The sequence below is a fragment of the Paroedura picta genome, chromosome 11, assembly GCF_049243985.1.
Source record: "Paroedura picta isolate Pp20150507F chromosome 11, Ppicta_v3.0, whole genome shotgun sequence".
NCBI classification, from domain to species: domain Eukaryota; kingdom Metazoa; phylum Chordata; class Lepidosauria; order Squamata; family Gekkonidae; genus Paroedura; species Paroedura picta.
This window is the reverse complement of record NC_135379.1, coordinates 21,401,743-21,423,722: the sequence shown is the minus strand read 5'-3', so window position 1 is coordinate 21,423,722 and position 21,980 is coordinate 21,401,743. Positions and strand designations below refer to the sequence as shown.

Here is a 21,980-nt window from a genome sequence, read left to right as displayed (position 1 = left end):
ATAAGTAAGTAAATGGCTAAGGGTTTACTTTTGTGGTACTGCTTTAGTCAAATAGAAATGAGTCAGCAAAGGCTTAAAAAAAAAGACAAGAAAACACACAGTTTTTATTTCATATGGCCCCAGATTTAAGAAGTTAAAAACCCATTACTTATGGAGTACAGTTTCAGAAGTAGCAGTCAAAGAAATGCCTTTTTGATTCATTATTTCAGTCTGTTGGGAGGGTTTGAAGGTCAGCAGTTGGCACTAGACAACACAAAAGGAGTCCTAAGAATGTTATGAAAGCTGCATTGTACTTGTGAGTTGTTTATTCACAGCACTGAGTGTAATAAAAGAGGGCCAGTTGTTCTCTGTTACATTATATTTGCTGGCTTTCACAAAGCCATCCAACAAACTGCATGAATAAGCCATGATGTGATTTTCTATACTGCAAAATCTTTCATCAAGAAACATGCCTTGGTTAGCCTACCATCTGTATCTCCCTATCATTTGGGGAAAGGACAGTTGACCACTCCCATTTTCCACTATGATTTTTCCTTAGATTTTTCAGTGAATCTTTTATTATAATCCTTTGTTTATAGTATTCACCTTGAACAAACATTGTTAAAGAAAACCCTTGCCTATGCCACATTTGAAGAAGGATGTAGACAAATTGGAGTATGTCCAGAGGAGGGCAACAAAGATGGTGAGGGATTTGGGGGCCAAGTGGTTTAAGGAAAGGTTGAGGGAGCTTAGACTGTTTACCCTGGAGTGAAGACAACTAAGGGGTGAAACGCACTTGAAATGATGTCATATAGAGCAGTGGTCCCCAACATTTTTAACACTGGGGACCGGTCAATGATTGACAATTTTACTGAGGCCCGGGAGGGGGGGTAGTCTTTTGCTAAGGGATGTTGCTGCCGCCTGAGCCCCTGCTCCACTTGCTTTCCCGCCGGCGCCCCTGACTTCCCATCGCACACTGGGGGGGCGCTGCCAGCAGCATCTGCGCAGTGCCACGTCAAGGGGGAGCCCCAGCCATGGCGACCGCACCAAAGATGAGCCGGCGGCAGAGTGGCAGGGCAGCTCCTGAGGCAGCAGCCAGGGAGGAGGATGAGGAGGAGCCGTGGCCTGGTACCGACTGATTCATGGACCGGTCCCCGGACTGGGGGTTGGGGGCAACTGAGGATGGAGCAGAGTAGTTTTCTGTTGCTCCAGAGGATCAGACCAGAACCAATGGGTTGAAATTAATTCAAAAGAATTTTCAGCTAAGCATCTGGAAGAAGTTCCTGACAGTTGGAGCAGTTCCTCAGTGGAATAGGCTTCCTTGGAAGCTGGTGGGTTCCCTTTCTGTGACTAAAGATGTGTCTTCTTCTTTCATGCTTTTAAAGTTTCTGAAGCCTAGACAGTGGCCGTAGTGAGACCATTATTAGCAAATGGTATGTATGAGACTCCCTGGAGAAGAGCCTAATGCCGGGAGCGATTGAGGGCAAAAGAAGAAGGGGAAGATGACAGAGAATGAGGTGGCTGGATGGAGTCACTGAAGCAGAAGGTGCAAACTTAAATGCACTCCGGGGAATGGTAGAGGAAGGCCTGGAGGATCATTGTCCATGGGGTTGCGATGGGTCGGACATGACTTCGCACCTAACAACATTCACTACAAAGAGACAAAACAGAAGCAATTTACAAAGCATAACATTAATGTAATCTCCCAAGTAGTTCACAACATAAATGAAAACTTCTATATATTGTTCTGGTGATACCTGAAGCACAATAGATGAAGGATTGTTGCCAGATATTTTGTGACTTGATAGAAGCATAGTGTGTGAGGTCCAGTAGTCACTAGACCCATCATGCCTAGACTTTCCCAGTGCCAGTTTCAGGACTTGATTTTGGGAAAGGTACCCTCATTTAATCTGGAAGAGGTGGGACATATAGACTGAGCTTCTCATGCTGCCTCCAGCCTACTCTGTGCAAATGAGAATGATAGTACTATTGGAATAGCAAGTCCTCTGCTGTTCTTGCACAATTATGCCATTATTTAGAGCTGGGCCCACACTCCTTTTGTATCCTTGCCATGGCTGGGTGCAGTTCCACTTTGTAGATAGAACTATTTTTAGTTGCAGTACACAGTTTTTTTTTCCTTTCACATAGTCATAGTGTTTCAAAAATGTGTTAAAGGGATTTCACAGACCAATGGTTCACCTTCTTGTGTCTGAAGAAAGTCATCTGGACAAAGTTCAAGCCTTAAATAATAACCACTAGATGGAGCACTCTGATTATCATCCCTCTTGCCTGGGATGAATCCATTTTTCAAGAGAGAGTGGACTGTATCTGGCAAGAAGCAAAAAAACAGTAAAATACTTGTTTCAAGACCTAAGGAGAGGCTCAATCTTCCAGGCTCAAACTGGAAATGCAGGGGACTGAAACTGGGACCTTCTGCATACCAAACAGAAGTTCTACCACTGAGCCACAATCCCTCCCTGGGGGCATTTAAAAGACTAACATTTATTCTAAGACCTGGATCACTGACAGCTGTGGGACTGGCCTGCCCTGCCCTGTCAGCCTCTGAAAGCCTGGTCCTTTGCTGCTGCCACCCAGGCCCTTTGATAAGTTGACTCCCTGGATGGCTGCCAGCTTTGCCATCAGGTGAGGAAGTCTAGAGTCTGCTCTGCCACTGCCAGGAGATTGTGGTCCCAGACAGGTGATTGGTTGTGCACTCTTATGTCTCCTCTGTCCACAGACCAGAGAAATACATTCCAATCTACCATTCCAAATTACATTATTTTCTAGTATTCATTATATTACAATCACTATTCCAAATAAAAAAATATAATAAAGAGGATGTATAGCCCTTCTTGGTGAGAATACAGACTGTAATGACTGAATGCGTATATGTAATGAAATAAGAAACCAGTTATCCCTATTAAGTCCTGGGGCTTATAATGTTGAATGTTGTAATCCAGCAATTTCCCTTTCTGGCATATTCCTTTGCAATAATACAGCTACGTTGAGGTCACCCATTTACATCCTGTAAGGTTGAGGCGTTCTACAGGTTTCTCGATCTTGTGATTCTTGAGGTTGGATTTATCCTTTGGTGTAGGGTTTGCCCTGTTTCTCCTACATATTTAATGGTAGGGCATTGTTGGCATCTAAGGGCATGTGCAGTGTTAGAAGATGAGCAAGGGAATGAGCCCGAGATGGCCTAGTGGACGTTGTTAGGTCCAGCAGATGCCTTGTCAGGGCGCCAAGCTGGCATCCGGGGTGGAAGTCTTTTCGCTGCCCCCGGCCTTCTGTTTTCTGAATCCTCAACCCGTCTTCCTTGGCCCACCCGGAGCCTGAGGAAGGGATTCGGCTGCGCAGCAAACGGGGAGCGGGGCCCGGCCACCTCTGCGGGAGATGCTTGCCTCGCCAGCCTCGAAAGGCCAGAGGGAGAAGCAGCCAACCCTCGCCGCCCGCTCCGGAAAGCGAGCAGGCCAGGCCGGACCAGGCCCGTTCCCCGCGCCCGCCCAAGCCCTTCCCTTCCCTTCCCTTCGTGCTGCCATGGAGACGGGCTCTACCGGCGGGAGGAGGGAGGGAGGGAGGGATGGGACTGCTGGTATGTCGGGCGGGCGGGCGGGCGGGGGAGGAGCGGCGGCGGCGGCGGCGGCGGCGGCAGGGGGAAGCCATGCCGCGCTGTGGAGCGGGCGCCTGGTCCCAGTCCCAGTCCCAGTCCCAGCGCGGGCGCAGCGGAGCCGCCTTCACCACCCTCCTGCTGACAGGTTGGTCTCTCTGCGGAGCCCCCAGCCCGGCTGGGCGCGGCAGCCAAGCAGGCAGGCAGGCAGGCTGGCAGGCAGGCGGCGGCCCCCGGCTGCCTTGCGCCGCGCATCCTCGGGCTACGGCCTGCCGAGCCCCCTCCTCGCCGCCGCCGCCTCCTTCAGCGGCGTCCCGGTCGGGGGTCAGCCTCCGCCGCCCTAGATTTGTGTTCCTCTGCCCGCAGCCCCGTCCCGCGGGCCGAGAGCCAGGAGGTTGGCTCGGGAGTTCCTCGACTGGGCAGAGGCGCGGGAAGGCGGGAGAGAGGACGCGAGGGTCGGTCCGTCATGGCATCGCCTTCCCTGCCTGGCTGCAGCAGGGTGGCCTCTGCCCCACGCCGGAACGGGCTGTGGGGTGGGGCGGGGTGGGGTGGGGGTGCGGGCTTCCCTGGCTGTGGCGGGGACTGCCCGGCTGCGGCGTGGCTGGCCACCCACTAGCGGGCACGCGTGGCGCCTCCCCGCCTAGCAATGAACAGGGCTCTTTGGTGAGGAGGACACAAGCTCGGGCCCCTGGGAAGGGCGCGTCCCTTGATGGCCATCGCGAAAGGCCTGGTGGGGCAAGCTGGCAGGGGCGCAAGAGGGTCTGCATTTGAGAATGCACTGGAGGAATCCTTAGAAAAGGGAAGAGCAGCCTTCTGCTTCCCCAGTAGCCTGGGAATATACCATTTTCACTAGACCCTGCGGACAGATAACGTTTGTACTGCAGATGATCTGTAGGGCCTTGTGCATATTTGTTCAGTAAGTATTGCTTACAACCTTATGGACACATTGGGCATTTGCAGAGTCAGTCCCCTTCAGGCATCTAAATCTTTGTGTGAATGAATGGAATGCCTTTTTCTTCCTGTTACGTGTTTTTTTTTCTGCAATCGAGAAGGCACTTCCCCCCATTTGGGAATTTAATCGCAACTTCAGATAGTATAGTTAGGCATGGTTATAAAGCAGAACGCTGAACAGTCTGTGTGTGTAGTAACATTTTCTAAGGTCTTGAGAATCTGCCAAGGGGAGTGCTTTGCCTGCAACAGGAAGGTATCATAGTGGCTTCTGATCAGGACCTGAGGGCGGGAGTGAAGGGAACAATATAGTTCAGCTCTTCAGAAAGGCGTACCCCCCCCCCCTCCAATAGCTGTTCCGGGAGCCAGGACCGAGAAGGCCTTGGCCCTGGTTGAGACCAAATGTCCGTCTTGAGGGCCAGGGATCACTAGCCAGTTTATACTGGTGGAGTGGAGTGCTCTTCATGGGGTATTCATATTCAGCAAACAACTTTATTTTTAAAGCCCTCTTAGTCCTTTTATCATAATCCATGAAACATTACAAATGTTTAAGTTTGCTGGTATCATAATGCTATCCCAAATGCCAGCAGAATTGCCTGCTTTTAGTGTAAGCAAGGCTAGCTTTGAAAAAAGTAAAATGCTATGGAAACTGTCTGTAGGATGTGCAGTCCTTGCAAAGACTAATAGATCAAGCCTGTGATCTACAAATGTTTGGTTGGGAAGTATAGGGCACTCTGATCTTGAAGTTTGTTATTGTGATATAGGTGTGGCACCAAAGTTAGAGACTTTACAGTGTTGATTAAAGTAAGCGAATTTCAGGGACATGAGGTTCTATGAAGTGGGCTGGGCCAGGCAAAATAATGAAATCAAAATTCTTGTGTTAGCTGAGAGACTAACAGATTTATTATGACATAAGCTTCTGCAGATGATACAGCTTGTCCCTCTGTGTATCTGTTACAGTGCAGTCCTAAACAAGTCTGATCCCAATCCCATTGCAGTCTATTCAATCGGACTTACTTCCAGGAAAGGATTTTAAAGATAGCATTGTTAGTTTTTAAGGTGCCATAATTCGTATTTTGTTTTTAGCTACAGCAGACCAATGTGGTGACTTCTCTGGAATTCACATAATAGTTTATTAACTGTCCCCTTTTTGCAGGAACAATTCTATAGGGGGGAAATAGTCCAGATAATTTTATTGCCAAAACATTGTTCAGAAAATACGTTAGGTTGATGAAATTACTGTCATTTCTACACAGCAGCAGTCTTCATGAAGACATAGAATTTAATTCCCATTCCTTACATAGAGAAGTTAATGATACCTTTTAGTGGGTCTAATAGAGCTGTGGATTGACTCAGTCAGGGAAGCCGTGACTCTCTGTCTGCAAGTCCTGAGCAAGGCTGCTAATGAATGGACATTTTGGAGGAGATTAATTCGTAAGATAGCCATAAGTCAGAGGCAACTCGATGGCACATACCACACGCAATAGAACTGTGGCCCTGACCTGGATGTCTAAGGCTAGCCCGATCTCATCAGAGCAGAGAAGCTAAGCAGTCCACCCTGTTTATTGTTTGGATGGGTGACCACCAAGGAAGTTGGAGATAGCTATGCAGTGGCAAGCAAGACCAAACCACCTTTATTTGTATCTTGCCTTGGTAACCTGTGGGTTTTCCATAAGTCATTTATGTCTTAATGGCACTTTCCATCACTGTAAAGCTATGTAGCTTGGTTTTAAAACAAACCCAGTTTTGGAAAGAGAGGAATTAGGAACAGAGAAGCAGCCAAAATGGGAGAGGATGCTTAACCTTCATTCTATCTGCATCTTTCCTATTCCAAGCTGTCCTCCTGTTTCTGCTTTTTGTAATGCTGGATCCAAAGTGAGGGTTTTTAAGGACAGTTAGACCCTAATTTGTGTGAAATTTCTATTGAATTCTATGGGATTCATCTTTTAATAAACAGGATAGAACTCTAAAAATAGCAGTGCTGGAGATCTTTCAGAGGTCAAGCAAGCAAAGGCTAGAGAAGTATAGCTCAGAGTGATCACACATTAAATTTGCTCTCTGACAGCCGGAATATTCACGTGGATACAAAACCTGCCCTGAGTCGCAAGGGAGGGCAGGATATAAATAGAATGAATGAATGAAGAAGCAAAATGCCAGTTTCTTAACTGAAAAAACACTATTTTATCATCTCTCACTCAGGAAGACCTACAGAGCTCAAACCTATGCCCTGCTTTCTTCACTTCTGAAAGGATTCAGAAAGCAGGGTCCATCTGTTCAAACGAAGGGATCCAAACCCTGTCACAAGCTTATGATTTCCCCTTTATTTCACAAAGGCTCTTTGCTGGGCCATCTTAATTAGTTGCACCTTTGCATTTGATCATGAATGAGAGGTCTGCTAATGCTTCTTAACAATGATAGTTGGAAACTCCACAGAGGCAGATTACCCATGATTACATAAGGTTAGAGGCTAGCTATCTCCATCAACCCCCTTTTGTGAGATTCAAAAGGCATCTGTATGAGCACTAATATCAGTGTTCCAGATTACATGGATTTTTTAGTCTGATCCGGCATGTCAGGTTCAAAGATTGCAATATTTTTTCAAGAATGTTGCCTTCTTCTTTCCCTGTCCTGTCAGAATGTCTACATTGCTGCTGCAATCCCATCAAAACTCTCTGAAAGTATATGACTAGGACAGGCAGGGACAGTGGCATGATAGACTGGGAACGTAGGCCAATCTTGGTTGTGTAGTTCGGTGGTGGTTTTGTTATACCAGGAAGAACTGGGAAATCATGGCGGAATGGAAGACCATTAAAGTAATCCTTGTGTACTTATTTGTACTGTTTTGACAGCCTTGTTTTTTGAATCTGGGCCAGTTTTAGACTGCTCTGGTCTACTCCAGGGCTTGGTCTGGCGGGACAGGGAGAAAGGAGGTAGTTGCTGCAGCTCCAGACAGAGAAAAGAACGGGACTTATTAAATTATTAAACTATGCTGCCTCTTTGTTTTGATGCCTAGCATTAAGCACACAATAATGTTTTAGTTTAGCAGAGTAATAACAAAATAGATTTGGAAATATGCGTGAGAGCAGCAGCTCAGTAGCAAAGATCAAAATTATGCATTCAGGTAGAATTCCTGTTTTTTGAAGAGTATTGTTAGAAAAACCTCCTGGGGCATTGCAGAACTTGTGTTAAGTCTGATTAGACAGCACTGAACTATATGGACCAGTGGCCTGACTCAGTAAAAGGCGATTTCATATATAATTTTTTGGGAAGGAATGAGCTGTGGCTGGGTAAAGCCACATCTCTTACATGCAGAAGGTCTTAGGTTCAGCACCCCCCCCCCTAATATTTCCAGATTAAAGGATCTCAGGCAGCACGTTTTAGGAAAGTCTGAGATTCTGGAGAGCTGCTGCCAGTCAGAGTAGTAGATAATACGAAGCTAGAAGGGCCAATGGCCAGATTGGTTTTGAGCAAGTTTCATATTTTCATATGTAACCTGGTGTTCATTCTGTTGTTTTCTCTTTTATGAAGACATATTGGCTAGGAATTATTTTTCACTGAAACCCTGTTTTTAGGAACTGGGAGGATAAAATAATACCTGAGTTACTGTTTTTTCTGATGAAGGCTTCCCTGAGGCTTCCTGGTACTGGTAGCACAGTCCTATCTTACTGCGCTCTAATGAGAGTTTGGGGATTCACAACTTTGTGAATAGTAATTGGTTGTGCTGATGTTACTGATGTATGGTGCCATTTTCACCATGTCCTACCCCTCAGTAATGGTTATTTTGTTGTTTTTAAAATCCTTTATAATATTTTTTTTAAAATACCCTTGCACCCTATTTTTCTGTGCGCTGCAGGACTCCAAGTGGTATGCACTTATTCTATTGATTGATTTTTAGAATGTATGTAATGATATTAATAAAGTATGCATCTATGTATCTTTTAACATGTTGTAAACCGCCTTGGGTTCTATAGGAGAGAGACAGTTTAAAAATTGAATTAAAAAGGTAAAGGTGTCCCCTGTGCAAGCACTGAGTCATGTCTGACCCTTGGGGTGACGCCCTCCAGCGTTTTCATGGCAGACTCAATACGGGGTAGTTTGCCCGTGCCTTCCCCAGTCATTACTGTTTACCCCCCAGCAAGCTGGGTACTCATTTTACCAACCTTGGAAGGATGGAAGGCTGAGTCAACCTTGAGCCGGCTGCTGGGATCGAACACCCAGCCTCATGGGCAGAGCTTTCAGACTGCATGTCTGCCTCCTTACCACTCTGCACCACAAGAGGCTCTCAAAAATTGAATAACAATAATTAAATGTGCAGTGCGTAAAAATGCTCCCCCCCAATCATCAGAGATAGGGTACTGCGTACGAGTGCCGCTCACACAAAGTATTCATGCAGCTATTTACTCCCTCTTCCAGAGGAAGATGTTATTATTTTATATTTGGTAGTATTTCTTTTACATCCCCCTCCCAGTGTTTTGTTTATGTTAAGCAAGCAACTTTCTGGCTTTCTGCCAGGATACTATTTCCATTCCGTTTGAAGCAGTAATTTGCACTATAGGAAGTCAATTTATTTCCCCACTGTTGGTCATGGGGGCTATTTTGCTCCATCCACTCGCACATGAATTTGCTAATAGTAAATAGATTTATGTACAATTAGGGAGGAGAATCCAGCGGCATTTTAAAGACTAACAACATTTATTCCCAAGTTCCGCAGGGCCTGCAAGATGGGACTCTTCCTCCAGGCTTATGGTTGAGGCCAACCAGGAACCAGGCTATACATCAAAATGAGCTCCCCTCCCCCTGCCCTCTCCCCTCTCCCCTCTCCCGATTTAGTTGCCTCCTATTATATAACATCAATAGGCCAGCAGTAGGCAGCAACTTTTAAATTTCTTGCTATAATTTAATGTTATGCTGATTTATTATATCTGTATTTATTTATTTATTTATTTATTTAAAGGTAAAGGTAAAGGTATCCCCTGTGCAAGCACCGAGTCATGTCTGACCCTTGGGGTGACGCCCTCCAGCGTTTTCATGGCAGACTCAATACGGGGTGGTTTGCCAGTGCCTTCCCCAGTCATTACCATTTACCCCCCAGCAAGCTGGGTCCTCATTTTACCGACCTCGGAAGGATGGAAGGCTGAGTCAACCTTGAGCCGGCTGCTGGGATTGAACTCCCAGCCTCATGGGCAAAGCTTTCAGACGGCTGCCTTACCACTCTGCGCCACAAGAGGCTCCTATTTATTTATTTCTTTATTCATTCATTCATTCAGTTTGTATACCCCTTACTATGATATCTTGGGATGGTGTTGTCCCCACCCTGAGTCGGCCAGTCCAACGGGAGCAGCATACAAACCAAATTATAAATAATTTTTTTTAATTCAGTATGAGCTCTCATGAGTCAGAGCTTACTTCTTTGGATATGGGAAGAGAAAATAATTTTGGGAATTAACTACAATAAGAAGTTGTGAATCCCATCATCAGTCATTCAAATGCAAATCTATGCAACAGACTGGAATGGAAGTTGCCTAGATATGATGTATATTACATATACTAATATACATACATATGATGTATATTAGCAGCCCACCTTCCAAATCTGATAGTGGATTCTTCATCAGAAATCTTGCAGATCTTATGTTGGATTATGCATATCAAATATCAGATTCATAATATGAGAAAGTTAGATCTGTAAAAGATTTTCCCGGAATTACACATTGCATACATAACAGTTTTAACAAAAATCTGTGCAAAGCAACAACAACTGGAGAGTCATTCTTGCTTTTGTGCTGCTCAAGACCAACCGTTTTGTTTATGGCACTCAGCTCTTATTAGCCCCAGAACATCTTCCCACTTAGAATCTTTCCCATTAAATGTTGAAGTAAATGCAGAATAAGGTTTCGGTAGAGAACTTAGTCTAGTTTTTAAATCCTCACCTGGCACTTTACCAGGAATTGCAAGTTTATCAATCAGATATAGTAATGTTTCTGTATGGGTCTCTGCATTTCCACTTTTGTATAATCTAACCGAGAAAAGTCTTTAAACAAAGAAATCATGTCAGCAAGACCATTCTGAAGGCTTCACTCGTTCCTTTTGCAGTTTCCTGCCCTTTTATGTACACCAATTGGGAATTAGCCAGTGTACTAATAATCAGATTTTGTGTGTTATCATCTGCATTCTCTTATTTCATGATCTCATTTTCAGACCCTGAGGGTAATGGAGCAATTAATGAAAAATTAGCCCTTTGAACTGGTGTTCAATTCTAAAAAAGCAGGCATTTAAATTATTACTGTTAACTTTCTCTAGGATTGCATATCATTGTTTTATGGTTTAGCAATTCAAAAGGAAGAGGGAGAGAGAAAAAAAAACTTTCTTCCTGCACTCAGAGCTGTTAAGTAAATTTTCAGTGTTTTTGTCAGCAGGCCATAAATCCTTGCAGTTGCTCAAGGAAGAGAAAAACAAATAAGAAAAATTCCTTTTAACTTTAAAATTCAGTCTAGGCACCTGTAACTCTATTAGGATATTTGGTTAATATCATAGAGTTTTACCCAGTCATAGAAGTGTGATATTGAGTGCAGTAAACAAATCTCCCAAGAAGTATAGCGCAAAACTGGTAAACTTAAATTTATTCAAGTAGATTCAGTTCACATTCAGGTTGCAGTCAAAAGGAGAGAGAGAAAAAAACAATCAATAGGGTACTTTCCCTATCACAAATGCCAACTTGTCTGGCATCATGCATGTGGGAATTTGAGGGCATTGTATTTACAGGAGAGATCTGCAGGACATGTGTCTCCATGGAAGGCCATGTGAAGCCAACGTGAGGACAGAGGGAGAAAGAAGAAGGGTCACAGGGCACCACGGGGCACCACGGGGCACAAAGAGAGATCCCATTCAAGGAGATATCACCTTTACACACTGAGAGTCATGCAGTACCCCCCAATAACCAGGCATGCTGAGTCGTTCACTCCAACAGTCTGAATAGCTACTCTGCTGTGAAAGCATGTCATAACTCATTGGGTTCTTGTGAAGATAAAATGGAGGAGAAGTAAGATCTGTTGGGTCTATGAGGGTGGGGAGGTACCTAGGGAGTTCTGTAGTTCTGAAGAAATGCAAAGCTAAAGAGCACATGGCTTTCTTTACACTAAACCAGATATCCCTCCAGGTTTCTAATGATGGAAAGGGCAAATTTTCTCTCTCTACTTGTCTGCAAAATTACTCTTCTTTCTATAATTTGTAAGTATGTTGCATGTCATAAACCAGTTCTGGTTTAAATTGCAAAGATTTTAGCATGTGATTTTTATTTACTTTTTTTAGACTGTGTGCCTCTCTTTAAAACTCATGATTTCTCATGTGTTTAAATATTAAAAAACAACAACAATAACAACAAAACAAGGTACATTTTATCATTGGTAACATTTAAGACTGTCAAAGTTCATAACAGGATTGATAAGACCATTTTTAAAAGCTTGAATGGTGTTCCTAGTTCAAAAAAATAATGTAAATGTGACTTTACTAGCAAAATTAAAACTAGAATAGTCTTTGAATATGAGAATTTTCCCTTTATACCCCGAGTACTGTTAGATGTCAGGAAAAAAGTTGCCTTAGGCAGGTTCTCTGGAGAGGCAGCATAAGAAGTTCCTAAATAAACAAGTTAAAACAATAGCAGCATCACAATAGGAGAGAGTTCTTCAAGCCATCACCAACTGGCATGTGGAGTCCCTCAGGGAGCAGTTCTCTCTCCAGTCCTATTTAATATCTTTATGTCCCCTCTTGCTCAACTGGTGTGGAGGTTTGAGCTGGGATGTCATCAGTACGCTGATGACACCCAGCTCTTCTTCCTGATGGACGGCCGCCCTTACTCTCCCCTAGAAACATTAGCCAGCTGCTTGGAAGTAGTGATGAGGTGGCTCAAGCAGAGTCATCTGAAGCTCAACCCTTCAAAGGCGGAGGTCCTGTGGCTGGGCAGAAAAGGTCCAAGCGAGGAAGCGTGCCTACTCAACCTAGATGGAGTGCAGCTATCAGTGGACCACTCCACCAGGAACCTGGGTGTGATTCGCAATGCCTTCCTCTCAATGGAGGTTCAGATCCTGACTAGCACGGCTGGCTCACCACGGTGCTGATAAAATTGTTCTGACCGAGCAGGAATATCAGGGCTCTCTCAGCCTCACCCACCCCACAGGGTGTCTGTTGTGGGGAGAGGAATGGGAAGGCGACTGTAAGCCGCTTTGAGCCTCCTTCGGGTAGGGAAAAGCGGCATATAATAACCAACTCTTCTTCTTCTTCTTCTTCTTCTTCTTCTTCTTCTTCTTCTTCTTCTTCTTCTTCTTCTTCTTCTTCTTCTCCCAGTGAAATTCTGGATCAGGCTTAAGGTTCCAGTTATCACCTTTATGATCTGGGCCCATTAAATGATTTGACTTTAAATAATGTTTAAAAATGTATATTCCATATGGTATGTTCTGAAGCTGAAAAGTAGTCAGTCTTCTAAGTGACCTTTGATGACTGCAAAACTGTAATATGATATTAATTCCTTTGTCTTACATCTGTCTTATTTTGGAAAGCTTTTTTGTTACACTCTACTGATGGCATAAATGGAACAGTTAAATGGAAGACTAAGCAAGTCAAGAGTTATGTTAGCAGCAGCATAAAGGCTGCTAAGAAGAATGGTGAGTTTAGGCTGCAACTGTTTGGGATTAATCAAGCTCTGCTTTGAATATTACACATTAATGTACCAACTATACGTAACTTACTAACAATGGGGTAAATCCTCCCACTGTCCTCCCACTCCCCAGAGCAATGCTTATTTATTTACTTTGCCTTTTGGCGCCAGTCTAAGGAGCTTTCCTCCGAATTAGCTGTGCCTTCTGTTGGAGGAAGAGCCACTGAAGGTGGAGGAAGGCTGCTTAGGCTGAAGAAAAGCTACTTGGAGGATGGTTGGAGCTACCCCAATGTAACCTGGAGGTAAGTGAGAATTCTCTAGTTTGCTAATCTTCAGGGTTTTAAATACTTTCCTTGTTCTAATTTTTGACTAAATGCCCTGCTAAAGTTTGTGAACTCCAGTGCTCAAAATACTGGCTGTGTTTGTGTGAATGCCTGCATATTTCTTTTTAAACACATTTGCAATCTGCTGAGTGCAATGATCGTATTACATTTGCAGCAGTTTGTACAATGTGCTGCAGATGATTATTTAAATGTTGGGATCAGTTGAGGTACAGAGGTAGCAAAATAGCGTGGTGTCATGGTTAAAATGTCAGACAAGCAACTGGGAAGTCTGGGTTCGAATCCCTGCTTGTGCCAGGGAAGGTTGCTGGGTGACCTTGGGCCAGTCAACACACACTCAGCCTGACCTACCTCACAGCCTTTTGTAAGGATAAACCAGAGGAAAGGAGAATGCTACAAACTGCTTTGGGCACCCATTGTGGTGAAATGTGGAATATAATTAAATAAGAAAATAAGAATACTCCAGTTTGCTGTGATCTTATCACAAGGCTTTTAGACGTCTGATGTTATGCATGTACACAATTCCTGCAAGTATTTCAAGCACTGGGATTGTGGATCAACCAATGAGAGGCTTGTAATGTCTTCATTCCAACCAATCACTTGCCTGTACTGTTGTCCAGTCACCTGCTTAATGTTCCTCGGTGGGAAGCCCCAAACTGCATATAAAAGCATTGAGTTGTGTGCTGGTTCAGTGATTAGAGGTAGGAGTTAATAAAGAGCTGATTGTTTTCAAAGAACTGCATCTGTGTCTTGCCGAACCTATAGACTTAATACTTGCAATGAGGATGGGATCTCTGTGCTAGGCAGCCTGCCTTGGCAAGTGACTGATCCTGCCACCTATGGTGAGCTTCTTCAAGTGCTCGGTGCCCTGTCCAGGAGGAGCTGTCTGATCAAGTGCTACTAAAATTGCTGCACTCTGCCTCTCTGAGGGGAGTCTGTTATTGTGCCCTACTGCACAGGGACCACCCATGTTCTGCCTCCCGAGGGAGAACTGTCTGACCAGCTGTGGTGCCACCCCAGAGAGACCAGAGCCTCTTCTGCATGATGGATAAGCTGATGAAAACTCACTAAATACATCGTTGTTTTTCTGATCTCTGCATAAAAGAGTGAATGTACTCTGCAAAAATGATTTTGCTCTGCATGATGAACTGCCTCTTCGGTGCTTTAAGTGTCTTTTAAGCGTTGTTTCTGAAAGATGCTTTTCACCGATTCATTTCTCTCCTGCCTGCCTGAGACGAGCTATTAGTCATTCAGAGAAGCTCCTTAGTTATGCAGATTAGTGACTGTAGTAGAGAACAAAACGGAGTTGGCAAAACTACAGGGGGCAGGGCTATGAATTGTTTCATGCAGAGAGCATTGCAACGTAGTTTTTCAACAGACTATATTCAATGCAGAACAACAATTGTAATATAATAAAGCGGTCTAAACTGGTTGTTTTTAAAACTGTTTTATTTGGCTGTGTGCAGAATACCTCCAGGCTCAGCCGCTCACTGCTCTACCACCTCAGGGACTGTCCATGTTTTGCCTTCAGAGGGGAACAATCCGATTGGCTGTGCTGCTACCCCAGAGAGATTGGGCTGAGCCATCTGCCGGAGCCATTCAGTACCCTACTACCTACAGGGACGATCTGTGCCCCCTGCAATCCTTTTAAGCCATTTATTTTGGATCTGTTTGCAACTAGCTACAGTATAACGTCATGCCTCTGGTGGTGAAAGTCCTAATAACTGTGAGAAAGGTGTATATTCCTCCATGACATTGAAAATGCCTTATGTTCAGTTTTTCACATTGGTAAATATTGTAAGATTTGTTAGAGACCATAGCCATCTGCACGAACTGAGTTATTTAACAGCAGGCAAAGTGGAGCAACACTCAATATCGTGCTGTCGTAACAGGAAGAAAATGTTCTGTCCCTCACAATGATATTGATGAGGGCAGCACAATGATGCTGGTGACTGAGCAATGACATTGTGAGCAACGCAGTTGTCTTGATGCTTTAGAAATGAAGGGATAATGAAAATTGCGAGGAAGAAATGACAAACGGGGTGGGAGAACATACAGAGGCCAGCCTCTATTACACCTCAACAATTCCAGGTTGGAAGAGTGATAATCGGAGTACTAATAAGTTCACTGGTATTTAGGCCAAGAATGAACAAAGTGGTAAAATACAGAGAACAGATGTGGAGGGCACCTCTCAGGTGCTTACCAATATGTAAGCAATTCTATAATTCCTTGAACCGCTGCAACCCATTGTCTGAGTAAATGTTGTATTCATGTAACTCCGAGATAGAATGGGGATTGCAGCTCTCCCTTCACTTTGGACGAGATTTAGATCTCACTTTAGCACCATTTGCATACTCTTAGGAGTTTGACCCCATCTCCACCCTCAGATTGCATTCCTCCTGCCCAGAACAAAATACCAGATCATGAGTATGACCTGCACAGTGTGTAGGGCCAGCTATTACTTGAGATGGCCCATGGTTGCCATGGAGATCATGAAATCCTGAGCCATTCCTGACAAGACAGCTTTGGCATGAATGTGAAGTCCCCCAGGACAATTAACCTAGGGGTTCTCGACACCACCCCTGAGACTATCTCTGCCAACTCAGGTAGGGAGACTGTTAGGCAGTGGGGTGGGCGATATAGTAACAGAATCCCGTCTCTCAATCCCAGCATTAGGAACGCAGCCTCAAAACTGGTAGCATCGTGGATGGAGCGCTGTGTTGGGGGGAGTGAGGAAATTTTTATAAATTACAGCAACACTACTTCCCTTCCAGCCTTCTTGTAGCTAACAAGCCTTGCAAAAACGGTTTGTAAACTTCAGCTGGACCAAAATGTTTCAGCTGGGCCACTGTCTATTAAATCCCAGAGGATATAATTGGGGAGCAGAAGATCGCAGAACCATAATCTTTATATCTGCCTTCTGTGGCGAACAGGGGGTAAGTGCAGTCCACTTATTGCTGCCCTTAACCATTCACATTTCACTCTGTTCTGTCTTTACCTTCTTGCTGACCCCAATAAGATCTTTTTTTTAACCCGGAGAAGTCTTACCCACTCCTGGGAAAATATAAACGGTTATATTTTTTACCCTTTGGCCCAGTAGTCCCTACGATTGATGCGTTTAACTTAACTGACTCCTGAAACTGACACTATTTTGAGCTCATCACGTACAAACAACAACAGCAGAACAATTGATTTATTGAACAAACCCCAAAAACATTCAGAATAAAAGGGAGTGTATACATGGGCAGAGTGAGTGTAACTACTTCCTCAGGGAAAGAAAATAGCAAGCCTGTCCTTGCTCCTAAAACCCTCCTCAATCCAGGAAGATTAACTATTGTTGTTGTTGTCGTTTTTATTTTCCTCTCATTCCAAGACAGCGCTAACCTTTCCTCAGAGAGCCTGGCTCCCAACTTCCAATCCCATCCTCACATTAAAGGAACAACAGTTTTTTGAAAAGAACCCTATAGGTCTAACATAAACAACAATAGACTAGGGGGGGTGTGTCTACCACACCTTCCATTTCCAGTAACTCACAAAATGATCCAGTCTGAGATGGTCATGCAGAGCAGGCAGAAGATTTGAAAGAGATAAATTTAACTGGAACTTCATCACAGCAGGCCAGGCCAAAGTAGTTGGTGACCTTAAACTGGTTTTGAGTAGGAGAGTTGAAGAGGATATATATAGCGTGTGACCCCCAAAAACTGCATGTAAAAAAGATGTCTGGATTGCTTCCATTTTGGGACTAAGGGCTCCAGTTGGAGCTCCATGCAACAGCTTCTCAGCTTTTGGGCTACAGTCAAGTGTAAACCTTCAGGTGGCAAATATGAGGCTTTTTCTCTAATCAGCCTATTCTGGGGAAGTTTTGACTATGCATGGTAGTGCAGATAGACCACTGCAGTTTCTTCCCTTGTCCCTTTACAGGGTTCTTCTCCAGCAGGATAAGAAATAGGTGATTAAGAAGGTCTGTGGTACTTCTTTGTTGAACCTCAACAGAGTTATGCTATAGTTAGCAGTGAATCTTGTTTGTACCAGTGTTGGCTGAGGTCGCCTTACAACAGCATTAGAAATAAAGTGCGAGGCTAATCAGACTTGGCAACTGATGTGGGCACTTTAGTGCTGCATCCTCATGTTTGCGTACAGGCATGCATGTTAATTGTGTATGCACCTTTGGCCAATGTGCCAAAAGACTGAACTGTCCTCAGTGTACAGCGTGTATAAAGCATTCATGGATGCTTTCCTCTGATTTCCTTGACATGTTCACAAATAGCTCTACAGCAGCGATATTCATTCAGTGGCCTGAGAACCACATGTGGCTTTTTTGACATGCCCCTTGTGGTTGTTCTGAGCACAGGGTGGTATCTGCCATGTTCCTGGTGGGATGTGTGGTTGGCAGCTTGCTTCCAGACACTATCAGAGGAATTGATGCAAGTCTCTCTGAGGTTCAGGTCTCATGTCAAGCAAGTAAATGTGACTCTTTTAGTTGATGGTAATTGCAAAAGTACCTCTCTGCAAGCCATGGAGTGAGTACCACTGTTCTATAAGCTGCTGCATTTAAAATTGAATGTTAGCTTTGATGGGAATGATGGGGATCAGGTAATTATCAATGTGGACCAGATATAAGCTGTGATATGGGCCACCTTTATTAGTAATGCAAATGCTATTTAATTCTATGTTATGGTGGATGTGTCAAGGCACAGGTGACTTATGGCAACTCCATAGGATTTTCAAGGCAAGTGTCTAAGCAGAGGTGGTTTGCACCTGCTTTCTTCTGCAGAATCTTCCTTGATGGTCCCCTATTCAAGTCTTCAACCTGCTTAGCTTCCAAGATCTGACAAGACTAGGCTGTCCTATATCATTCCAACTCTTTTATGTGGGTGTGGGGTGTTATATACGATCCCCCAGTGCCATGGAAAAATCTGAGTATAGTTCATAATGAATAGTGAATTTTACTTCATTTAGGCATCATATGCACTGACTCATTGTAATGGTGATTAGAGAAGCTCAGTTAGGTATCTTCAAAGGCACAAGGAAGAGAAAGTTTTGTTCCTGTTGCAAAAGATTTGTTGAAGCCATCTAATTGTACTAGCACTTGTGAAACTCTGCTTACTAACACTTGACAACAGCTTTCAGTGCTGAACTTTTTAAAGGCAATTGATCCTCCTTGATCTCCTCCATTTTTCATTTGCAGTTCTAAAGCACAAAATCTTAAAATTATACAGTTGGAGGCAACATCCAAGATTAACAGGAATATCCTAATCATTGAAACCAATGGGATGCAGCTCTGTTTAGGGTGATGCTAAGGATATAGACATCAATTGTACTCTAGGTAATTCCCATGGATTACTGGGATGTGAGTAAAGAACGTCCTTTTGAAACCACTCCCATTTTGCATCTGCAGAGTTATTCATGTTAGCTGCTCTTGGCTTATAGTACTGCCTGACTCTGGTCTCTCTGAAAACGGGGTCTGCATTTTGCTTCTTCAGTACAGAAAAAGATTTAAATTAAGGCTGTTTCAGACACTGATTGCTAAATGGTGATGTAACTCAGAATAGCTGTATTCTTGCTCCTACCATACAGGCTGTTTTATTGTTTCCCTGGTCAAGAGGCAGGCAGGCAAGGTAAGGAAATGCTGGGGGACTGCTGGTGCACCTACCTGCTCAGCCATCTTTTCTGCAACAACCGAAGGGGCTGGGATTTAGGTTTCCATGGTTACTAAACCAATGATTCCCATCCTCAGTTGATGACCACAACAGTCACGCCTGCAGCATTCTTGTGCATGCAGTTAACATTCTTGCTGGACTGGGGCATTTCTGTCCTCAAACTGAGTGCATGCCAGGATCTGCTTACAGAAAGCACATAGATACTATTTGCTTGCATATCAAACCGCCAAGAGCAAGGAGAGCATTTGTAACAACACTCAAATGCCTTCTAAAAGATCTCCCATCCAAGCAAAAGCCTTTTGTCATGTGTTTCTATGTTAACTATAACAAATTCAGGCTCCAGTCCAAAGCATATTTACTGGGAAATAAATCCTGTTATTGAAAATAATAGGATGCCACTGAGTAAGTATGGTTGGGCTACCCTGTAATATTGAAATACCTTTCTTCTTTTTATCAACACATGCCAATAATAAACATATGTTCTTTATGTTCATTCATATCAATTATATTTTACAATATACACAATGCACATTTCTTCTTCCTTAGTATCATTTTTGAAATTCTAAAGATCAGTTTGTGTATATAAAAAAAGACAGGTATTTGTCCCCTACTGGTAAATTATGCCATCTCTATGACCTGTTATTAAGAGTAATCTAATTTTCTGTTTTCCCTTTCCTGGAGATGGCATCCTTAACTGCAGTGTTTCTGGCATTTTGAATATGCCTTCCTTTTTTAATTTTCTCTCTTTCCTTTTGCTTTTTAGTATACACAATTCTTTCTAAGGTGCACTCTGATCGGAATGTATATCCTTATGCCGGGGTTCTTTTTGTTCAAGTTTTGAAGAGAGAACACTTTAAGGGGGAATTTCCTCCATATCCGAAGCCTGGTAAGAGTGTCATTTATGCTGAGTTGCAGTCATACAGATAGGTTTGCATTTGAATCTGCATGTATGGGGGTAAAGCTGATAGAGTGGTATGATTGACAGAGCAGACTGCATCCTTCTGAGCCCACTGACTTCAGGCCACTTGGAAAGGTATAATTCTCTTTAGCAGTGCAATGCAAAAGAGTGAGCTCTGGATTAAGATTTTCGTTGTTCATAACTGTGAGATCCAGGAAGCTTTATTCCCATATAAACCTCAGTGAAGTGAATGGGAGTTGCTTGTGGGCAATGACTAGTAAATTTTGCCCATAAAATCTTCAGTGTTTTGAAGTACAGTGTGGAACATGAAACACAGGCTACTCAAAGAACCTCCTGAAAATAGTCAGCTAGCAGATTTAAGTGCATTAAGCAAGTGAGCTATCTTTCATGCGAGAAATGAAAAATCATTAGGATTAATTTGTTCATTTATTCAGCAATTTTTTGTGCCACATCTGCTGAAAATCTGCTTGGCATTTTACAAAGCATCATAGTAAAATAAAATTTCATAAAATGGGACCATAAGCAGCCCAATGTTTATGCCAGTAAAAGCATAAACATTGGGCTGCTTAAAATATCTTAAAGCAGTTCTCAAGGTAGCAGTTCACTATGGTAAAATATTAGCCCTTGGATAAAAAGCTAGGGAAAAAGGCCATATGCGGTCTGGGCCCAGTATACCTGAGGGACCGCCTCTCCACCTACACTCCTCAAAGAGCCTTGCGCTCTACTACTTCCAACCTCCTGATGGTCCCTGGCCCAAAGGAAGCCCGCTTGACTTCAACCAGGGCCAGAGCTTTCTCCATTCTGCCCCCCACCTGGTGGAACGAGCTCCTAGAGAAGATCTTTTCTTCCGTTTCTTTCCCTCCTGTAGTATATTAAAAAACATCTCCACATCTGAGAATAGCCAGTTATCTGTCTTGTAAAGCAACACAGCAAAGACTAACAATTATTGCAAAATTGCCTTTAATTTCACTGGAGTTTGTGCAAGAGAGGTTCAGAACTGATGAATGGACATTATTACATCTTTAAGGAGAGAGGGTCACATCACCCTTGCTGTTGGCTAAAATTGTCAGTGACTCCTGTCATTTCTACTTACTGAGCACATATTCAGAATGATTATTCTTTCATGAATATATTGCTGTGCTGAGAATAGGAACTGACAGCTTGCAGTTTTCTTGTTTTACTACTGGCAGAGCGTTAGCGGGAAAAAAATTCCGTCCTGTTGATATTGCGGGAAACCATATCCTAAATTGAATGTCCTGTTTACCCAGGTGAGGCAAACAATGATCCTATAACGTTTAACACAAACCTAATGGGTTACCCTGACAGACCTGGTTGGCTACGATATATCCAGAGAACACCGTACAGTGATGGAGTTCTATATGGGTCACCGACTATAGAAAACATGGGCAAACCAACCATTATTGAGGTATGTTCTATGGAATACCAGTGCTTCATATAGAAATCGCATCAAACATTTGAACACAAACTTGTCATCATGTAGTGCTGTACTGTATGATAGCAGTCTTCAATTTTAAGGTATGAATATTCATCATGGTGCTGCTCTGGTTGTTTCAAAAGCCAGCAGCCACGCACAACCCTATGTCAACTTTGTCCTTAAGGCATTGTTTGACTCATTGTAGATTCTTTGTCCCAACCTGTTTCTCTTCCTCTCCATTGCTCCTCAAAGGGCAAGAGTTTCTCCACTCCGCTGTTAGACAAGTCATCCACCTTCAAATGCTACTGTTATCAAAATTTTAAAATGAATATACTAGATTCACTAGAACAGGGGTAGTCAACCTGTGGTCCTCCAGATGTTCATGGACTACAATTCCCATGGGAAATGTAGTCCACGAACATCTGGAGGACTACAGGTTGA

At 43.6% G+C, this 21,980-nt stretch overlaps 1 protein-coding gene across 9 annotated transcripts in view; it reads left to right on the top strand.

Annotated features, from left to right (window-relative positions):
• The first annotated feature begins 3,593 nt into the window (after positions 1 to 3,593).
• Positions 3,594 to 21,980, top strand: part of SGCE (sarcoglycan epsilon) — a 36,559-nt gene continuing 18,172 nt past the window's right edge. For 3 of the 9 annotated variants that reach the window (XR_013225420.1, XM_077303664.1, XM_077303662.1), the window contains exons 1-4: positions 3,610 to 3,734; positions 13,087 to 13,191; positions 19,949 to 20,071; positions 21,373 to 21,530. Coding sequence is in view for 8 of the 9 variants with exons in the window: in XM_077303664.1 (XP_077159779.1) it covers positions 3,641 to 3,734; positions 13,087 to 13,191; positions 19,949 to 20,071; positions 21,373 to 21,530 (480 nt within the window). In the remaining variant the exon portion in view is untranslated. Of the gene's footprint in view, positions 3,735 to 13,086; positions 13,192 to 19,123; positions 19,144 to 19,948; positions 20,072 to 21,372; positions 21,531 to 21,980 lie in introns of those variants that run through there. The other 6 variants (XM_077303660.1, XM_077303659.1, XM_077303665.1 and 3 more) reach the window with 4 other exon arrangements.